Source organism: Chinchilla lanigera, unplaced genomic scaffold (assembly GCF_000276665.1).
Source record: "Chinchilla lanigera isolate Chin_1 unplaced genomic scaffold, ChiLan1.0 scaffold00045, whole genome shotgun sequence".
NCBI classification, from domain to species: Eukaryota; Metazoa; Chordata; class Mammalia; order Rodentia; family Chinchillidae; genus Chinchilla; species Chinchilla lanigera.
In genome coordinates this window covers 3,531,654-3,549,169 of record NW_004955446.1, presented here as the reverse complement: position 1 = coordinate 3,549,169, position 17,516 = coordinate 3,531,654, and the positions used below count along the sequence as shown (strand labels likewise).

The 17,516-nt window shown below is 40.0% G+C and overlaps 1 protein-coding gene across 1 annotated transcript in view; it reads right to left on the bottom strand.

The window, feature by feature from the left end:
• Nucleotides 1–17,468, bottom strand: part of Cenpk (centromere protein K) — a 52,213-nt gene extending 34,745 nt beyond the window's left edge. The window contains exons 1-3 of the mRNA XM_005392631.1: nucleotides 17,392–17,468; nucleotides 13,760–13,891; nucleotides 11,768–11,824 (exon numbers count right to left, since the gene is read on the bottom strand). Coding sequence (XP_005392688.1) covers nucleotides 11,768–11,824; nucleotides 13,760–13,870 — 168 coding nt within the window. The 5' untranslated portion in view covers nucleotides 13,871–13,891; nucleotides 17,392–17,468. The remainder of the gene's footprint in view (nucleotides 1–11,767; nucleotides 11,825–13,759; nucleotides 13,892–17,391) is intronic.
• Between the last annotated feature and the right edge of the window lie 48 nt (nucleotides 17,469–17,516).

The following is a 17,516-nucleotide window of genomic DNA, read 5'->3' as shown; positions in this document are numbered from 1 at the left end:
TAGAGGTGGCACCCTGCTGTGTGAGCTTTTTTTTGTTGTAGATCAGAATATGAGAGGTCTGTTGGATGAGTCGGGGAGGCCAGTAAGGCAAAAGTGTTGTGGAGAGGGCCTGAGGGGTGGCCCGGGTGGTAGGACCACCAATTTAGCTTCTTTGTCCGCCTTGTCATTGCCCTCAGTGATCCAATCAGTGATTTTGTGGTGGCTCCAACAGTGTAAAATGGCCACCTGTGTGGGGAGAGAGATGGCCTTGAGAAGTTTTAGGATTAGTTTACCATTTTGGATAGAGGACCCCTTAGCAGTGATAAAGCCTCAATCTACCCAGATGGCAGCATGGTGGTGGACTACGTGATAGGCGTATTTGGAATCAGTGTAAATATTGGCAGTGGCTCCTAAGGCTAGGGTTAGGGCACAAATGAGGGAAATGAGTTCTGCCTTTTGGGAAGAAGTGCCTGAGGGGACAGTGTTACCCTCAGTGACCTGGGTTAGAGAGACTATGACATATCCTGCTTGTGGGCCCTCCAAGTTTGAGGAGCACTCACCAATAACCATGTATGTTGGGGTTTGGAGAGGGGCTGTGTGTCCTGTGGTGGCTGTAGGTATCAGGTCCTCTAGAGATTCTATGCAGGAGTGTAAGGGGAAGGAACCCAAGTATGGGAGAAGAGAGGCAAGGTTCAGGGTCCCACACAGTATAAGTAAACTTGTAGACTTTCAATAAAGGGTAGATGAAACAGTGCAGATGAGAGAGTGCTAATAAGTATAAGGATTGGTGTGAGAGTAGGTTGGTGAGGCAGTGAGGGGAGCAGACAGTGAGTTGTCCCTGAAGAGTAAGTTTTTGGGCTTCCTGGGCTAGAACGGCCAGTGCAATGAGAGCCGCAATGCAAGGGAACCAACCTTGTGCCGTGTGGTCTAGTTGTTTGGACAGATAGGCTGTGGGGATAAGGTCCAGGCCACGACACTGTCCCAGGACCCCCAGTATAAGTGGAAGGGTTGGGAGGGTTGGGGCAGGGCTAGCGCAGAGGCTTTTAATCGGGTATCCCTCAATCAGACAAAAGCTTGGAAGATAAGGTTGGGTTGTCCTACTGACTCCTCAGGGGGGCCACAAATGGCTTCATATAGAGGCTTTGCGAGGAGCACAAAATCAGGGATCCATAGGTGGAAGTATCCCGCAAATCCCAGGAAGGATTGGATCTGTTGTTTGGTTGTAGAGGGGGCTAGAGAGTGGAGGGCCTCCCTGAAATCAACGGTGAGGTCCCTCAAGCTAGGGGTGAGGTGGAATCCTAAGCAGCAAACTGAGGGGAGGGAGAGTTGAGCCTTAGACAGGGAGACACAATAGCCCTTTCCAGAGAGAAAGTTTAGAAAGAGTACTGCGTGAAGGTGTGAGAAATGAAGAGGGGCTGCATAGGTGCAGGTCATTGACATATTGGATCAGGTAGCTGGGTTTGAGATCTAAGGTAGCCAGGTCAGCCATGAGGTCTTGGCCGAAGTAATGTGAGCTATCCCAGAATCCCTGTGCGAGGACAGTCCAGGTCAGGTGAGATGTGACCTGGGTTGTAGGATCCTCCCAGGTAAAATCAATGAGCAGGTATGATGAGGGGTGTAGGGGGAAGATAAAGAAAACATCCTTAAGGTCCAGTACCGAGAAATGGGTTGTGCCTGGTGGGATATGGCTGAGGATGGTGTAGAGGTTAGGAACCACGGGAGTGACTAGATGGATAGCAGAATTAATAACTCGGAGGTACTGTACCAGACAATAAGAACCGTTGGGTTTGATGACGGGAGGATGGGAGAGTTGTATGGAGAGTGTGTGGGGATAAGAAAGTCTTGTTGGAGAAGGCAGTCGATCAGGGGTTTTAGTCCCAATCAATATTTAAGTGAGATAGGAAATAGAGGATGATTTGGGAAGACAGAAGGATCTTTCAGGGTAACAATAATGGGGGTGTGATGATGTGCCACCGTGGGACGCAAAGTGTCCCAAACTGTGGGGCAGACTTTTGTCTAACAGGAAGTCTGATGAGAAGGGGTGTGGGTTTGGGACAGAGGCAGATGGAAGAAGGGCCATCAGGAAGGGAGGGAGTTAGAGGTTTGGGAAATGAAAATGTAATCTGGAGTTTGGCAAGGGCATACCATCCCAGCAGCAGTGTAGGGCATCAGAGTATGACCAGAAAGGAGTGAGTGAAGAGTTTGGTCCTGATTAAGCATGGAAGGGGTCCGGTGGTATGTGGCTGTTGGGGAGAGCCCTTGACCCCCACAACCGTGACCTTAGAGGAAAATGTTTGACCTGAGAAACTTGGGAGGATAGACCATGATGCTTCCGTACCAACAAGGAAGGAAAGTGACATACCTGCCACATGGATGTTTACCCCGGGCTCCTTGAACATGAGATGAACTGCATCTGCCTCATGGTGGGGGTCTGGAGTCCAGGGCCCCGTCAGTCCTCCCCAGCCAATCCAAGCAAGTCCGTCAGGGACATGTGAGGTTCTGGGTGTTGTGTGGGGGCAGAACACTACCCCCCCCCTGCTGTGTGGAGGGGCAGTCCACCTTCCAATGTCCCGGTTGCTTGCATTGTGGGCATGGTCCTGGTGATGGTTGCGGGTTAGGGCACAACCTTGCCCAGTGGCCTTCTTGTCCACATTTGAAGCATGGTCCAGGTGGTTGCTTGGTGGCTGGAGGTTTGGAGGTCAGCTTCTGGGGTTGCGGCTTAAGTGCAGCCACATGAAGCTGGTATTTTTGTTTTGTGCGGGCAAGTTTTTCTTCCCTTTCCAACTCATCACAACTGTTGAAGACCTTAAAGGCCAGGTTAAGAAGGTCATATTGGGGAGTGTTGGGACACTTCTCAAGGCATTTGAGCTTTTTTCTAATGTCTGGGGCCAATTGGGAGATGAAATGATTATTGAGGACCAGTTGACCCTCCCATGAAGCAGGGTCTAGGTGTGTGAATTTAGTGAGTGCCTCTGACAGATGCACCAGGAAGGCAGCAGGGTTTTTCCGTGGGTTCCTGGGTAATTTCTCTTACTTTGTCCCAGTTGACTGTCTTGTGGGCAGCCTTTTTGAGGCCTGTGATGAGGTATACAAGCATTCTATTGCATGCCAGGGAGCCTGGGGCATTGCACTGGTAATCCCAGTGGAGGTCCTGTCAGGGGACCACTTGGTTGCCGGGTGGGAAAGTTTGGTCTGTGCAATGGGTCTCGTCTGCATGGGCCTGAGCTGCTAGCCAAATGGTTTCTTCTTCCTCTGGAGTGAGGGTGGAAGACAGAAGAGTATAGAGATCATTCCAGGTTAATTGATACATTTGGGTTAGGTACTGAACTCCTTAATGTAGGAGGAGGGGTCGGTGGTAAAGGACCTTAGATGCTTTTCAAGTTGTTGAGAGGTTGGGGAGGGACCAGGGTTGATGGACACAGACTAGTCCTTTGACCCCAGCTACCTGTCTAAGTGGGAAAAGTCCCGAAGGGGTAGAAGAAGGTGGGGGGAAAGAGGGGGCGGCTGCAGCTGTAGTTTTTGATCGGGTATGGGAAGCAGGAGGGGATGAGAGGGGTGGTGGCGAACAGACTCTGTAGGGTGATGGAGCGTCGGGGACAATGGTGGACTGAGGCAGCACCTCCAAGCCTCCTGGGGGTTGCCAAGGTGGAGGGTTGTCCAAGGGTTCAGGGAAGGAGGGGGCTGAGAGTGGGATATCCAGTGAGTGACGTCTGGGGGTAGGGGATTTTGCTAAGAGGATCTGTTGAGGGTGGCAGGAGATGCGAAGTTGAGGCTTATTACAGAGGGTAAAGAAAGCTTGGATATAGGGCACCTTGGACTATTTATCGTTGCAGCGACAGTAGCTGTCTGAGTCCTGTAGGACGTTAAAGTCAAGAGTTCCATCAGAAGGCCAGGTTGACCCATTGTCCAATTTATATTGGGGCTAAGCAGTTTGATAGAGAAAAGTGAGACACTTAGTCTTGAGGTTGGAGAGACCAAGGTCTGCAAAGGATAGACTTGAGGCATTGGAGCACAATGGTGGATGGGGGGACAGGGAACGAAGTGGTGTTTACCCATGAAAACTAGAAGGACTGTAAGAGTGAGGAAGACAGAGAGGAAGCTGAAGACGACTGTCAATCATGAGAAGTTACAAATGGAACGAGTGACTCAGGCCCCTCAAGCAGATGTCTCCAGTCGAGGAAGGGATCAAGTGAGGGGGAGGAGCAGCTCGGCGTGTCAACACGACTTTTGGGAGAGGCCAAAGAGGCCGACAGGCATGGAGCCAGGAGAGCAAGCTGTCTGAGAATCGACAGTCAGGTCCTCAAGGGAAAGATGGAGAGAAGGAGAAAGGAGAAGAGAGTGAACTGATTTGGAGAAGTTTGAGAACATACCGTGTAGAAATTCAGAGGAAAGCCAGTCTAAGACATCTGTAGATGAGGTAAAGGGAGTGGGTCAAAGGAGGAAACTCTCCAAGGCCGTGTGAGAAAACTCCAGAAAGATGCAGGAGTAGTAACAGAGAACTGGGTTGGAATAGAGAGGGAAGGGAGGGAGTGGACAATGCAGACAAGGGTTGCTGCAAAGATAAGGACAAGGTGAGTGAGTGTTAGTGTAGGCTGAAGGTGAGAAGGGAGACTGAAGGGGGTCCTTGGGGCGGAGGCAATGGGACAGGATCATTTTTAAGTTGCCAAAAGGAGGGGACATAAAGAGGGAGAGGGTTATTCACGGATCAGAGGAGGCTATGTGTGAATGGAGGTGTCTGCAATGTGGCAGGTCCGAGGCTCATGGTCTGCTCAGAGGTGGACAGTTGTGGACTGGGGATAAGGCCCCAGGTCAGAAGGGACTGGCAGAAGCCTGGGAGTCTCTCCTGGGTTTTGGCACCAAATGATCGGACCAAGACCCACAGAGAACCAGACCAGACCTTCTGACACAAGAGGAGTCTTTATCGAGTGGGACAGCAACGCATTGGGCTGCCTAGCGGACTAAGACAGCCCCAAGCTGTGCAAAGCTTTGCGTTTTTAAGGGTTTTCTCGGGGCGGGCACTCATGGGCCAGAACAGCCAGGAAAGGAGTCTTGTGGTGGGAGTTTGTTAATTTTTGCAATAACATCTGGTGCTTTTAGCAGTGGGGTTAGTCTTTGTGGTTTGGCCAGGGGATGGGGGAAGTAATCAGAGCAACAGTAACTTCTCAGGGAAGGGGAGGTCTTTGATCTATCAAAAATTAGGAACAAGACAAGGATGTCCACTGTCACTACTCCTATAGTTCTGGAGACACCTAGCCAGAGCAATTAGACAAGAGAAAAATAAAAGGAATAAGGATAGGAAATGAAGAAGAGAAATTATCTTTATTTATAGATAACATGATACTCTACTTAGAAGATCCCAAAAACTCCACCAAAAGACTCCTACAATTAAACAACAAATTTAGTAGCATAGCTGCTAAATAGTAGTAGCATAAAGTCAACACTCAAAAATAGCAATGGACCACAAGAAATCAATCCACCAGCTCCTAGATGAGACAAAGAAGAATAATGTAAGACTGATTGGAGACAATGAAAAAGCAGGAGACAGTACAAATGACATAGAAAATCTGTTCACAGACCTCATGGCAGAAAACTTTCCTGATAAGGCAAAAAAATTTGACAAAATGAGACATATACAACTCCAACTAGCCATGATCTAAGAAAATCTATATCAAGGCATATAATGGTCAAGACTGCAGAAACTCAATGTAATATTAAAAGCTGTTACAAGAAAGAAGCAAATCACCTATAAAGGAAAGCCCATCAGAATCACAAATGACTTCCCAAAACAAATGTTCAAGTCAAGGAGTACCTGAAGTATTCCAAGCACTAATAGAAAACCTTCAACCCAGACTGTTGTACCCCACAAAATTATCCTTCAAAACTGATGGAGAAATAAGATACTTTCATGACAAAGAACACCTGAGGAAATTCATAAACACCAAACCAGCGCTCCAAAATGTTCTGAAGGACATTCTAGAAAGAAATAACGAGGACTATGTCTCCATAAATCCCAACAGAATGAATCCAGCAGACGAAGCAAACTATTAAATGGAGGGGAGAAAAAAGGGAGCCAGTAACAGGAAAATAACATAAGAAGGATGAGTCAATACATATTAGTTGTAAAAATCAATGTTAATGGTCTCAATTCACCAATCAAAAGAAACAGAGTGGCAGAATGGACCAGGGAGAAAATCCAAAAATATGCTACATACAAGAAACACATTTAATTCAAAACAGAAATTCAAAGACTGAAAGTTAAAGGGTTGAAAACAATACTGTATGTGACAAGAACCCAGAAAAGCAGGGGAAGCTATTCTATTTGTAGAGAAAGTAGATTTCAAACCAAGACTGATTAAGAGAGACAAAGGTCACTACATCCTTGTAAAAGGAACAAAGAAGAAGACTTAACAATCATAAATATATATATTACATATATATTATAGAGTAATCATAAATATATATATATAATAAATACCAATGAACCCAACTATATGAAAGAAATATTAACAGACATGAAAAAGCAAATAAGCACTGATGTACCTATATTGGGAGATCTCAATCAACAGTGAAATATTAGAACTAAACCAAATTCTTGAACAAATGGACTTAATAGATGTCTAAGAGTGTTCCACCCCACATCAGAATATACATTCTTCTCAGCAGCACACTGGAAATTCTCCAAAATAGACCACATACTAGCTCATAGAAGATGCTTAAGTAAATGCAAAGGAATTGCATTAAAATTATCCCATGTGTATTATCAGACCACAGTGCAAAAATTGGAAATCAATGGCAAAAGAAACCACAAGAACTTCAGAAATTAGACAGTTTTTAGAATTTAACAACGCCAATACATATACTGGGTCTTACGGGGCACAATGAAAGGAGTCTTCCAAGTGAAATTTATAGCAGTGAAAACCCATATCAGGAAAACAGAATGAGCTCAAATAAATAACTTAATGTTGAACCTCAAGCTTCTAGAAAAAGAGCAGGCCAACTCCACAGCTCATACAAGGGAGTAAATTATAAAGATCAGAGCAAAACTTAATGCAATGGAGACTAAGAAAACAATACAAACAATCAATGAATCATCCCAGAAAGAATAGCTGTTATTAAGAAATCAAACTATAACAAATGTTGGCAGGTCTGCGGGGGAAAAGGAACCCTTCACTTTTGGTGGATGTGCAATCATTGTGGAAATCAGTGTGAAGATTCCTCAAAAAACTAGGACTAGATGTCTCATTTGACCCAGCTATTCCTTTGTTTGTATCTTTCCAAAAGAATTAAAAGCATCCTACCACAGCGATATATGCACACCTATGTTTATAGCAACATAGTTTATAATAGCTAAATTTTGGAAACAGCCCAAATGCCCATCAACCAATGAATGGATAAAAAAGATTTGGTGTTTTAATATAATGGCATACTACTCAGAACAAAAAGGACAAACTTGAGACATTTATAGCTAAATGAATGTTGAAACCATACTCAAGTGAAATAAGATAGCCACAGGTTCAAATATCACATTGTTTCTCTGGTGTGAGACCCAAAATGTAAAATAGAAATTGTGAAACAGGAAAAAAATTGTTCAAAAGGAAACCAGGGAAGGGGGAGCGGGCAAGGAAGGGAAACAAAAAATGAGAAAAGAAAGATAAATGGAAATAAAGCATTGTAAATAAGGAGGAGAAAAGGGGTTGAAGGAAGAAGAGGCGAATAGCATAAAAAAGAAGAATCAAGATATACTATGTGACGCTGGGGATTTAGCTCAGCGGCAAAAGCGCCTGCCTGGCAAGCGCAAGGTCATGAGTTCGGTTCCCGGTATCGGAGAAAAACCAAAAAAAAAAAAGATATACTATGTACAGGTACAAATTTCCTATGACAAATGGGATCGTTATGTACATCTAAACTGTACCAGTAACTGAATAAAAAAAAAATGAAACCAATATAATTCAAATTTTCGCTAAAAATAAACTTCTTTCTCCTTCCTTTAAAAAAAGAAATATTATCAAAGAAAGAACAAAACAAAATACTAGTCTCAGGCTGGGAATGATGGCACACGCCTGTAATCCCAGCACTCAGGAGGCTGACGCAAGAGGATCACTGTGAGTTTGAGGCCCACCTGGACTATAAAATAAGTTCAAGGCCAGCCTGAACTGCATAGTAAAACCCTGTCTCAAAAAGAAAAAAAAAAACTAGTCTCTGTGAAAGCTTCATATAATTATATAAAAATATATTTATAGATATCTAAAACCTTTACTAAAAAGGAATTGAACATCTTCTTTCCAGACAATAATGTGAAAAAGCTTTTCTTATAAAGTGATTTATAAATGTTTCTATAAAATGGTATCAAAGTGTTTAAAGTGTTATTTAAATTAAGTAGAACTATCAGTAAGGAATTTCTATAACGTTTCCTCATATTAGATTAAAACATGAAATTCCTGAAATTTTTAACCCATTAAAGAGTAATTTCATAGTTTAACCTCACACTATATTGATGAAGCACAGATCTTAACTTGCCAAGGCCTATCAACACAAATATCAGAATTATTTTTGATCTTCCTAAAAAAAGAAATGAAAGGAGGAGGGAAGGGTGGGAAGAGAAGAGGATGAAAATAGTAGGATGTGTTGTGTACATGTACCAACTCCCCACAAGGAATATAATCATTATGTACTGTGAACATGCACTAGTAAAAAAATTAGGTAAAATGTTTTACTAAAGAAACCATGGAAGCCAGAAAAAAATTAAATAATCCTTTCTAAATTAACAATAACAAGCCAAGCATGGTGGCACATGCCTGTAATCCCAGCACTCAGGAGACTGAGGCTGGAGAACTACCACAAAGTTGACACCAGCCTGAGTTCCACAGTGAGTTCAAGGAAAGCCTGGACTATACAGAAAGACCTTGTCTCAAAAAACAAAGCAAAAAAAGAAACAATAGTATTTCTAAAGTAATTTCAGTACAAAAATTTGAGAAATCTTGTCTTAGTTAAAATATTTAACCTTCATATTAGAAAATGTATTGAGCTATAACGCTAAAATCTTCAAGATAACAGGTATGCAGACAAGGGTTAACAAAAAGGCCTGAAACTGCTAGTTTGAAAAAGGCTCTTACAAAATAGGCTGGTATCTGTGAGCTTGGCAGGATTTAAAGATGTTTCCCACCAAAGAGTGGCTCATCACAACTAAATTGTTTAAGCAAAGAATATGCCTGCTTTCCATAGAGATTCCTACGTGACTAGCTCACATAGAAAACTTTGGGCACTGAGTCTCTTATGAGGTTCCCTATTAGTCAACATTTCACACACATTGCTATGGCAATGGAAGAACTAAAGGAGATCCTATGCGACTATAGTGGGGGTGAATTCCTACAAGTCTGTGCCTGGTTTCCTGTGGAATTTTGAAAAGTATTACATATAAACTATATTTCTTTATTATCTTCCTATAAATATATCCTTTATTCCAAAAGTTCCCTCTTTCCATTCTCTTCTCGAATAACAGCAAAAGTGATCTTTAGAAAATTCTAATCTAATAACCATGTTATTCCCCATGTACTTTTGCTATTCATCGATTCTACAGTACATACTTTCCCTGAAATAGAGCTTAGCCACTGTAATAGAAGAAACTATATATTAAGTCCTGGGAGTCCTCCTAGAAGAATCATCATACCTGTGAGGGGTCATCTAAAAACTTTTAACACAACAGAAAACCAGATATTGTGAATATCTGTTATTATGGACTCTTAAGGCATTTCACTTTTACATATATAAGCACTCCCCTGAAAGCCAGTATTTGGCTCATTACATGAAAATCATTGAGTAAGTTCGTAGGCCTAATGCCTCGTGATTTTGATTTAGTAGGTCTTAATTTCTACAATGCAGGAATTATATTTCCCAAGAAAGATGGTCCTTTACTTATTATATAGTACTTTTCCAAATGCAATGGTTTTATCATTTGTAACACAGCTGTGTATTTATTACAGATTAATTCATTATCACTAATTTTTAGATATGTTAGAACAAGCAATTCAAAATTAGATTTTCCCTTTATCTCTCTCTCCTATTTTTATTCAGTAGAATTATAATCATAGACTTTTACATTTCACATTGTTATAACCAATTAGAGATATTAGTCTTTATGAGACTGAATTTGGAAAGCAGGATCATATTCAAATTAGTTGTTCTGCCTTCTGATATTCCTCTATAAGTTCGTGGGAACAGTCATTGGAATCATCTATAAAATTGACCCTGTCCTTAGAATTTTATCACTAAAATGTTTTTTAGCTTTTCGAGATGGAAGTAGTACTGGGGATGGAACCCAGAACCTTTGTACTGAGCTATATTCCCAGACCTTTTTAAAAATATTTTGAGACAGGGTCTCCGTAAATCACTAAATTGCCGAGGCTGGGCTTGAAATTGCAATACCAGCAACACTCATGCTTCAGACTCCTAGTCCTGGGATTACAGTATGTGCTTGTTTTTAACTTGCTACATGTTATGCTTTGTGTCTAGAGGTCCCCACAAAGCCTCAAGTGGTAATAGGTTTTTTTCCAGAAGTGGGTGAATCTGGAATGTGTGACTGATTTGTAGTGCAATGCTGGGATTAAGGGTGCTTGGAATGGGGGTGAGTCATTGCTGGATCAGTCCACTGACTGGATTGGCACTGCCCTAATCCAAGTAGACTGGATACAGTATAAGGGACAGAAAGAGGCTTGTCTCACTCTCCCTTGTTGCTTTTGCTACCTTGTGGGCACCATGAATTGTTCTCCTCTGGGATGCCCCTCTGCCATGTTCCACTTTGCTTTGGAGCTAACCAAGTATGGACTGAAACCTCTAAAAACTGTGAACAAAATAAGCTTTTCCCCTTTAACTTTGGGTATTCGGTATTTTGTCTCAGCAAGACGAGAAAAGTAACTTTTTTTATACTATCTCATTTATATTATTAGCAAAGAAATGTTCCTTATCTCTAGCTTGCACAAACATTCGCCCTGCTTTTCTTATAAGATATTTTAGGTAATCTATTAGGGTGGTATGTTGTATATAATGAAAAACAGAGGTTCACTTTTATTTTGTTCCACAGGGACATCTATTTGTATCACTAGCACTAACAAGTTCATTGCTTTCTCATGAATTTGAACTATCTTTGTCTTATTTTAAATTCTAAATCTGATACACTCATGTATTCCTAAACAAATTCCATTATTTTGATTATAATTGGAATTAAATTATTATTAAATCTTTTTTTAAATTATGGTAAACTCAACTAAGGTTCTACACAGACAGTAAAATATCTCTGGCTATTATACCTAATATGAAATAGAACTCATTTTTTAAATTACACTAACTTTTAACCAAGTATCATAATTACAACCAACAAGCAATTCACTCAATTGTTAAACACATTTATGGTTGGTAAGATAAATCTACGGAAAATGCTATCTTATTTATAATAGCTTATTCTAATTATTTATTCATTCATTCATTCATTCATTCATTCCTGAGATGGGCTCTTGCTATTCTGTCCAGGCTGGCCTGGAACTCTTGATCCTCCTGCCTTAGCCTTCTAAGTAGCTGGGATTTCAAGCACACACCACCACATTTGCATAAAAAAGATTGTGGAATGCTTCCTCCAACTTTTAAATCAGAAAGATATGAGTTTTCCAAATGATTAAGAATACAAGTATTAGCAAAGCTATTCTATTTGGAATAAATATAAATAGGTATACTTCTTTTCCAAAATATAATGAAATTCACTTACCTATTCTTAGTAAGAAAATAAAAAAGTTCATACCTGAGCATTTGAATTACTGAGAGTCTCAGTTCCAATAAGCGACAGTTTATTCTGACACTGATTTAAAAGGAAAAGAAAAACAAGTCAGACACTATAACCCATAGATAATTTCTGCCCTCTTCCCTTTTATACCAGTCCAATATAATACTCCTCAAAAACAGCATACAAATATCCGATATATGAGTTTGTTTAAAGCTTCATTTTAGGCAGGAGAAACAGGAAGGCAGCTAAACAGTCCCCAATTGAATATATCAAAAGAGAAACTGGAATAGAAAAAATGAACAAAACCTACTAGCTAGGGTGAATTAAAAGCTACGTAACAGAAAAAATGGGAGGTAAGAGAATCACAAGGAACATAATATAGAAAAATAAAACAAGTAAGAAATTAGTTAAGATCTTAAGAAAATAACCCCTGAGAGATTGCTTTGTGCCAGAAAAAAAAAATCAAAAGCTATTAATAATGATTATGTGTATGAGGTAAAAACAGGAGTATTTTAAATTTTATTGGTACTTTATTCTTGTTATAATATTTTTCTCTAGTAAAATTTTAGTAATTTTTGAACCCCAATCTCTATACCAACAAACAGCACAAGATTATATAATTATGTACTAAACATATTAATAATATAGAGAACTAAGGATTTGTGTTAAAAATGATTCAAAAAAGATTCCACTAATCTGTTTTGCTCTGAAATCTCTCTGGACAGAAAAGGATGCTAAAAATTTCTGTGGCCCACATTATACAGTATACTATTTGGGGTAGAACTGATTTTTACCAAAATACTGTTGTGTATTAAAAGTGGTTCCAGCTCACTAAAACAGAAATGTACACACATTTCAAGCTCTTTGTGTTTATGCTCACAATTATGTATTTGTCCCACTCCTATATACTCTATTTTAGGGAACAAATCCTATAATCACCCAAAAAGGCCTAAACCATGAGCCTGAACTATTCATTATAATCACCTCTTTTTACATTAATGAACTTCTATATTGTTTTTGTCTTACTTCTTTACTGTCTCTTCAATTCATTGTTTTACTTGCCATAACAGTATTTAGGTCTTCATTACTTCTAAACAGGACTACCATTAGAATCTTCTAATGCTCTTTGTACTTATAGTCTCTCTATATTACTTTCCCTTCAAACCCACAAGAGTTAATTTTCCTAATCCGTATATCTGATCAGGTCACTTCCGTGTTTATCATCCTTTAATAGCTTCCCACAGCACATATCCACCAAAATCCTTCGTGGTTTTACCGCAGTCTCATTCACAAGCCTTTTTGCTCCTAATTTACATTACCGACAATATTCTATGTAGAATTCTCTAAACTCTCCAAACTTTATAGAGTTTGACCTTCCAGGTTTATATACCTCCTCTCCTATTTTCTTTTTAGGGGATAGGGCGGGTAGGGAGTGAACCCAGGGTACTCTATCACTGTGCTACATCCCTATAACGTTTTTATTTTTATTTTGAGGCAAGATCGCTCTTTCAGTTCTACTACTTCTGCCACCTAGGTAGCTGGCATTACAGGCATGTACCACCACATCTGGCTAACTCTATTTACACAGGCTAACTTCTTATTTATTATTTAGAAATAATATCAGTGATTACTTTCTTTCTTTTCTACTAGAAAGTTATCTTTGACTTCATCAGTCTAGGTTAAGTGTTCCTCCTAAGTGTAGTTTTTGCATAATACTTCTAATACTACATGATGTGTAATATTGTGTACAGCTATTGCTTGCATAAGATGCTCATCTCCTTGAGGATAGGATGTGGCATAATTTTCTCTTTCTATAGCTTGTCTGGTACAAAGTTTCTTGAATGCATACCTTTAGGTAACATTTTTAGCTCTAAAAAGCACGTAGTTCATTATCTAAAACAAGTTTTTGGCAACTAGCTTAATTATTTAACCTAAGTCTAATTATTATTAAAATTGATTTAAATCTTATATTAATTAACTGATATGTCACTTTTATCTCTTGGTACTTACTTCTTCCATGTCTTTCCACATCTGTTCACACTCTCTAATAAGTTCTTCTTCAGTATCTGTAACAACTTCCATATCTGTAGTACTATCTGGATCTAATTCTTGCTGATTCATGTGCTTTGTGATTTTCTCAGCCTTAAAAGAAAAATGAGGTGCAAAGGAGGGGTTGAAAAGAGGGTAGGGAATGGGGGAAAAAAAAAAGTTTTATCATGTATAAGAACAAATTCTCTATGACGAATGTGATCATTATATAGTGCAGCCTGGCCTTGAAGGCCAGTACACTTATGTAGCCCTCAAACTCACAGAAATCCTCCTGACTCAGCTTCCCAAGTACAGAGAGTACAGGCATATGCCACCATACCCACATAAATACATTTTTTAAAAATGCATTCTTAACTTCACATATAATTTCTAAAAATACACATTTTCCCATTTGCTGAACTTATTTAAACAAGTCAACTTAGAAAGCCATACAATTAAAACTTCTGACATATAAACATACTGCCATGTTCCTGAAACAGATGTTAATACCTGATAAAAGTTAGTAACTGCTTGTTAGGAAAGTTATCCATAAATAAGGCCAATCTTCAGCAAAACTAAAACTCGATTTCTTTGCCTTTCCTAGTCTGACAATTTAATGCTATCAAACCACAATCAAATATAACAAAGATAACATTGGATGGCTAGACCAGTACTAAAAAATGCATAATGAACAAGCACTATTTTTCATTTAGACTAACAACAATGTAAAATCAGAAACAATACTGGCAAGCATGTAGAACAAATTTCTGCACAGTTGGTAGACCAAATACTTATAAAATAATAAGTAATACCATCAAAATTTTGCAATTATTTTTTGACTCAAAAATTATACTCCTAGGCTGGGGATATAGCTCAGCCATACAAGCGCTTGCCTAGCTAACAAAAGGTCCTGAGTTTGATTCCCAGTAAAAAACAAACAAACAAACAAATTATACTCCTATGAATAATCCTACAGATAAATGTCTGTGTGAGCACTGTCTTAGTTACTTTTCTCATTGCTAAAATAAACTACCCAAAACCCAAAATTAAAGGAGGAAAGTTTAATTTTGGCTCATAGTTTGTAGAGGCTTCAGTCCATAGTTAGCTGGCTCCAAGGCAGGGTGGCATGGCATAGGGGCATCACAGAGAAACAGCTCATGATGCAGCAGGCAGAAGGTAGCAGAGCAGCAGGTCTCCCTTTCCCTGTTATCCCATCCAGGCTATTAACCTTTTGGGTGGTGCCACCCATACTCAGGTTGGACTTTCCATTATCCACTCCCAGAACTAAGCTAAGCCAATTCAGACATCACACACCCGTAATCCCAGTACCACATACTCATGATCCAGTTACCTCCCAAAAGTTTCACCTATGAGAACATGAGGCTTTGGAGGGACATGTAGATACAAGCCATAACAAGCACATAATAGAACACCTACCACAGCATTATCTATTAAAAAAACAAAACAAAACACCTTTAAAGGTAGGAACTCTACAGCCTGTCTAGGCTTAAATCCCAGCTTTGACATTTACAAGTTGTAGAACCTTGGGCAAGTCACTTAAACTTTCTGTGCTTCAGTTTCCTTATGTGTAAAATGAACGTAACATTACATATCCATAAGGTGATTAAGACAATCAAATGAGTTTATATAAATCTCAGATCTATACCTAGCATATGAAGAGCTATATCATTAACAATCTGAATGTCAGTTAGGTCATTTAAATAACATGTAAAAATACTTAAGCTAGATATCTTATCTGCTACATTTTCTATTTTTAGTAACAACTCAGAAATTAAGTGCAAATTGATCTTTCCCTACTTTGTAGAACACTGATCACTAAAATACATTATCAGTACACAAAAGTAATGTAAAATTCTGTATGTGTGTATAGATATTCAAATTAGAGGACATCAAATTCAATGTAGCATTAGAATACACATAAATACAAACATTTACTTATGGGTTTGCTATTTCCACATTGAAAAAATACAAGTCATTTGTCTGCAACTTGGAAGACACCCCTCATCAAAACCATGAAATGCCAGCATGCTAGTCTCACATCCAGCCTTCAGAACTATGATATATTTCTGTTGTATATTTTAAAACACACTCACACAAATACAACTTTATCCTTTCCTCACATTTTTTTTATCCTTTTTCCACATTTTGTGTCCCTAACTCTATCTTTCTAGAAAGGGAACAAGTCAGTTTTTGAAGGTCCCCAGTTAGGATTACAATATCTAGTCATTTACTGAAGAATACCACTATATTTAGGGATAATACTATGCTATACCAACTTAAAGAAACTCAAACTATTAATTGCGAGAAAACCAATAAATGTAAAATAAATATATAAAGTATTCGATTGGAATTCTGAGATGTATTCATTTACTAAAATGTTCTTAATATGTATCACTGGTCAGATATCGTTATAAATGTGTAGGTGAAAAATTCTCTTTTCATGCAGCTTACAATCTCATGAAGGGCCGACAATAATAAGAAATTAACAATTAAATACATGATATGACCTCAGGTAGTTGTAAGTGCTGTAAAGTGGTAAATTATACAACACAGAATGTACATGCTTTCAGAATTGAAGATGGTGAGTGTTTGAAAAACGTACCTGGAAGAATAAATTAGTATATAATAACGGTTTAAAAACGTAACCAGCTCTCTGACATTATTATTTACCATCCTTATCCTCGTTATTGCCATGGACTCAAAAGCCAGGTGCTGTGGAGGTGCTTTCATAAAAACATAAGATGGGAGGCAAGAATGGGCAATTCAAATTTGTGAGACATAAAAGGAAGTAGTCTATTTGCTAGGTAGGATGGATCAAAGAATAGGAGCTTTTGCCATTTCAAAAAACAGCAACAAAAAACCTTCTTAAAGGGCCTACTATGGGTATCTACTTGGTATCTACTTCAAAGCAAAAGTAATTTATTGGTTTGAAGCAGGCAACAATGAGGCTTTTGAAAGCACTGTTAACACTGCTTTAATATTTTTAAGTGGAGGTCTGACTTAATGGATTTTTAAAAAGTTAAGATGGTAAATTTCACGCAATTTTTATGTTACGGTAAAGAGCGATGGCTTCGATGCGGGGGACGGGGGCAGACAGACACTGAGGTCCCTCAGGCTACCAAACGACAGCCTAGCCCAGGGTGGAGAAGGGCGACTGCTCCGGCCTGGGGCCACCGCGGGTCACTGCGGGTGGCTCTTCTCGCCCGAACCCCGGCCCCGCCCCAGCCCCCGGGCGCCGCAACAGTAACAAGTACTCGCCATCTTTCTCGGCCGCTAAGAAAATAAAGGTAAAGAAGAAGACAAGTTTGGAGCATGGCGGGAGGGTTGCAAGTTAAAGAATGTCTTCCGACTCCCCACTCACCCCACCCCACCCCACCCCACCCCGTCTTTCTTGGGAAACCTGCGGAGTTCTGGAACTGAGGTCGCGCTGCAGGCAGAGACAACTGGACAGAAGGCCCCGCTGGACCTCAAGAACCTAGTTCCTCAGAGACAGAGACCCCATCTTTGGGCTAGCGCTCCAAATTCTGTAAACCCCCAACCCCAGAGGCAAATTTAAATCATTTTGGCCTCTCCCCTACCCATCTCTAACCTACCCTCACACAGGAGCAACTTCCACAGCCCTCAGGCAGCCTCAGCGTTGCGTACTTCAGGCCGGCCTGAGGATCTGTGCGCGCGCTGTTTGCTGATTGGATCTGCTCCTGTCCGTCCCAGCCAATCG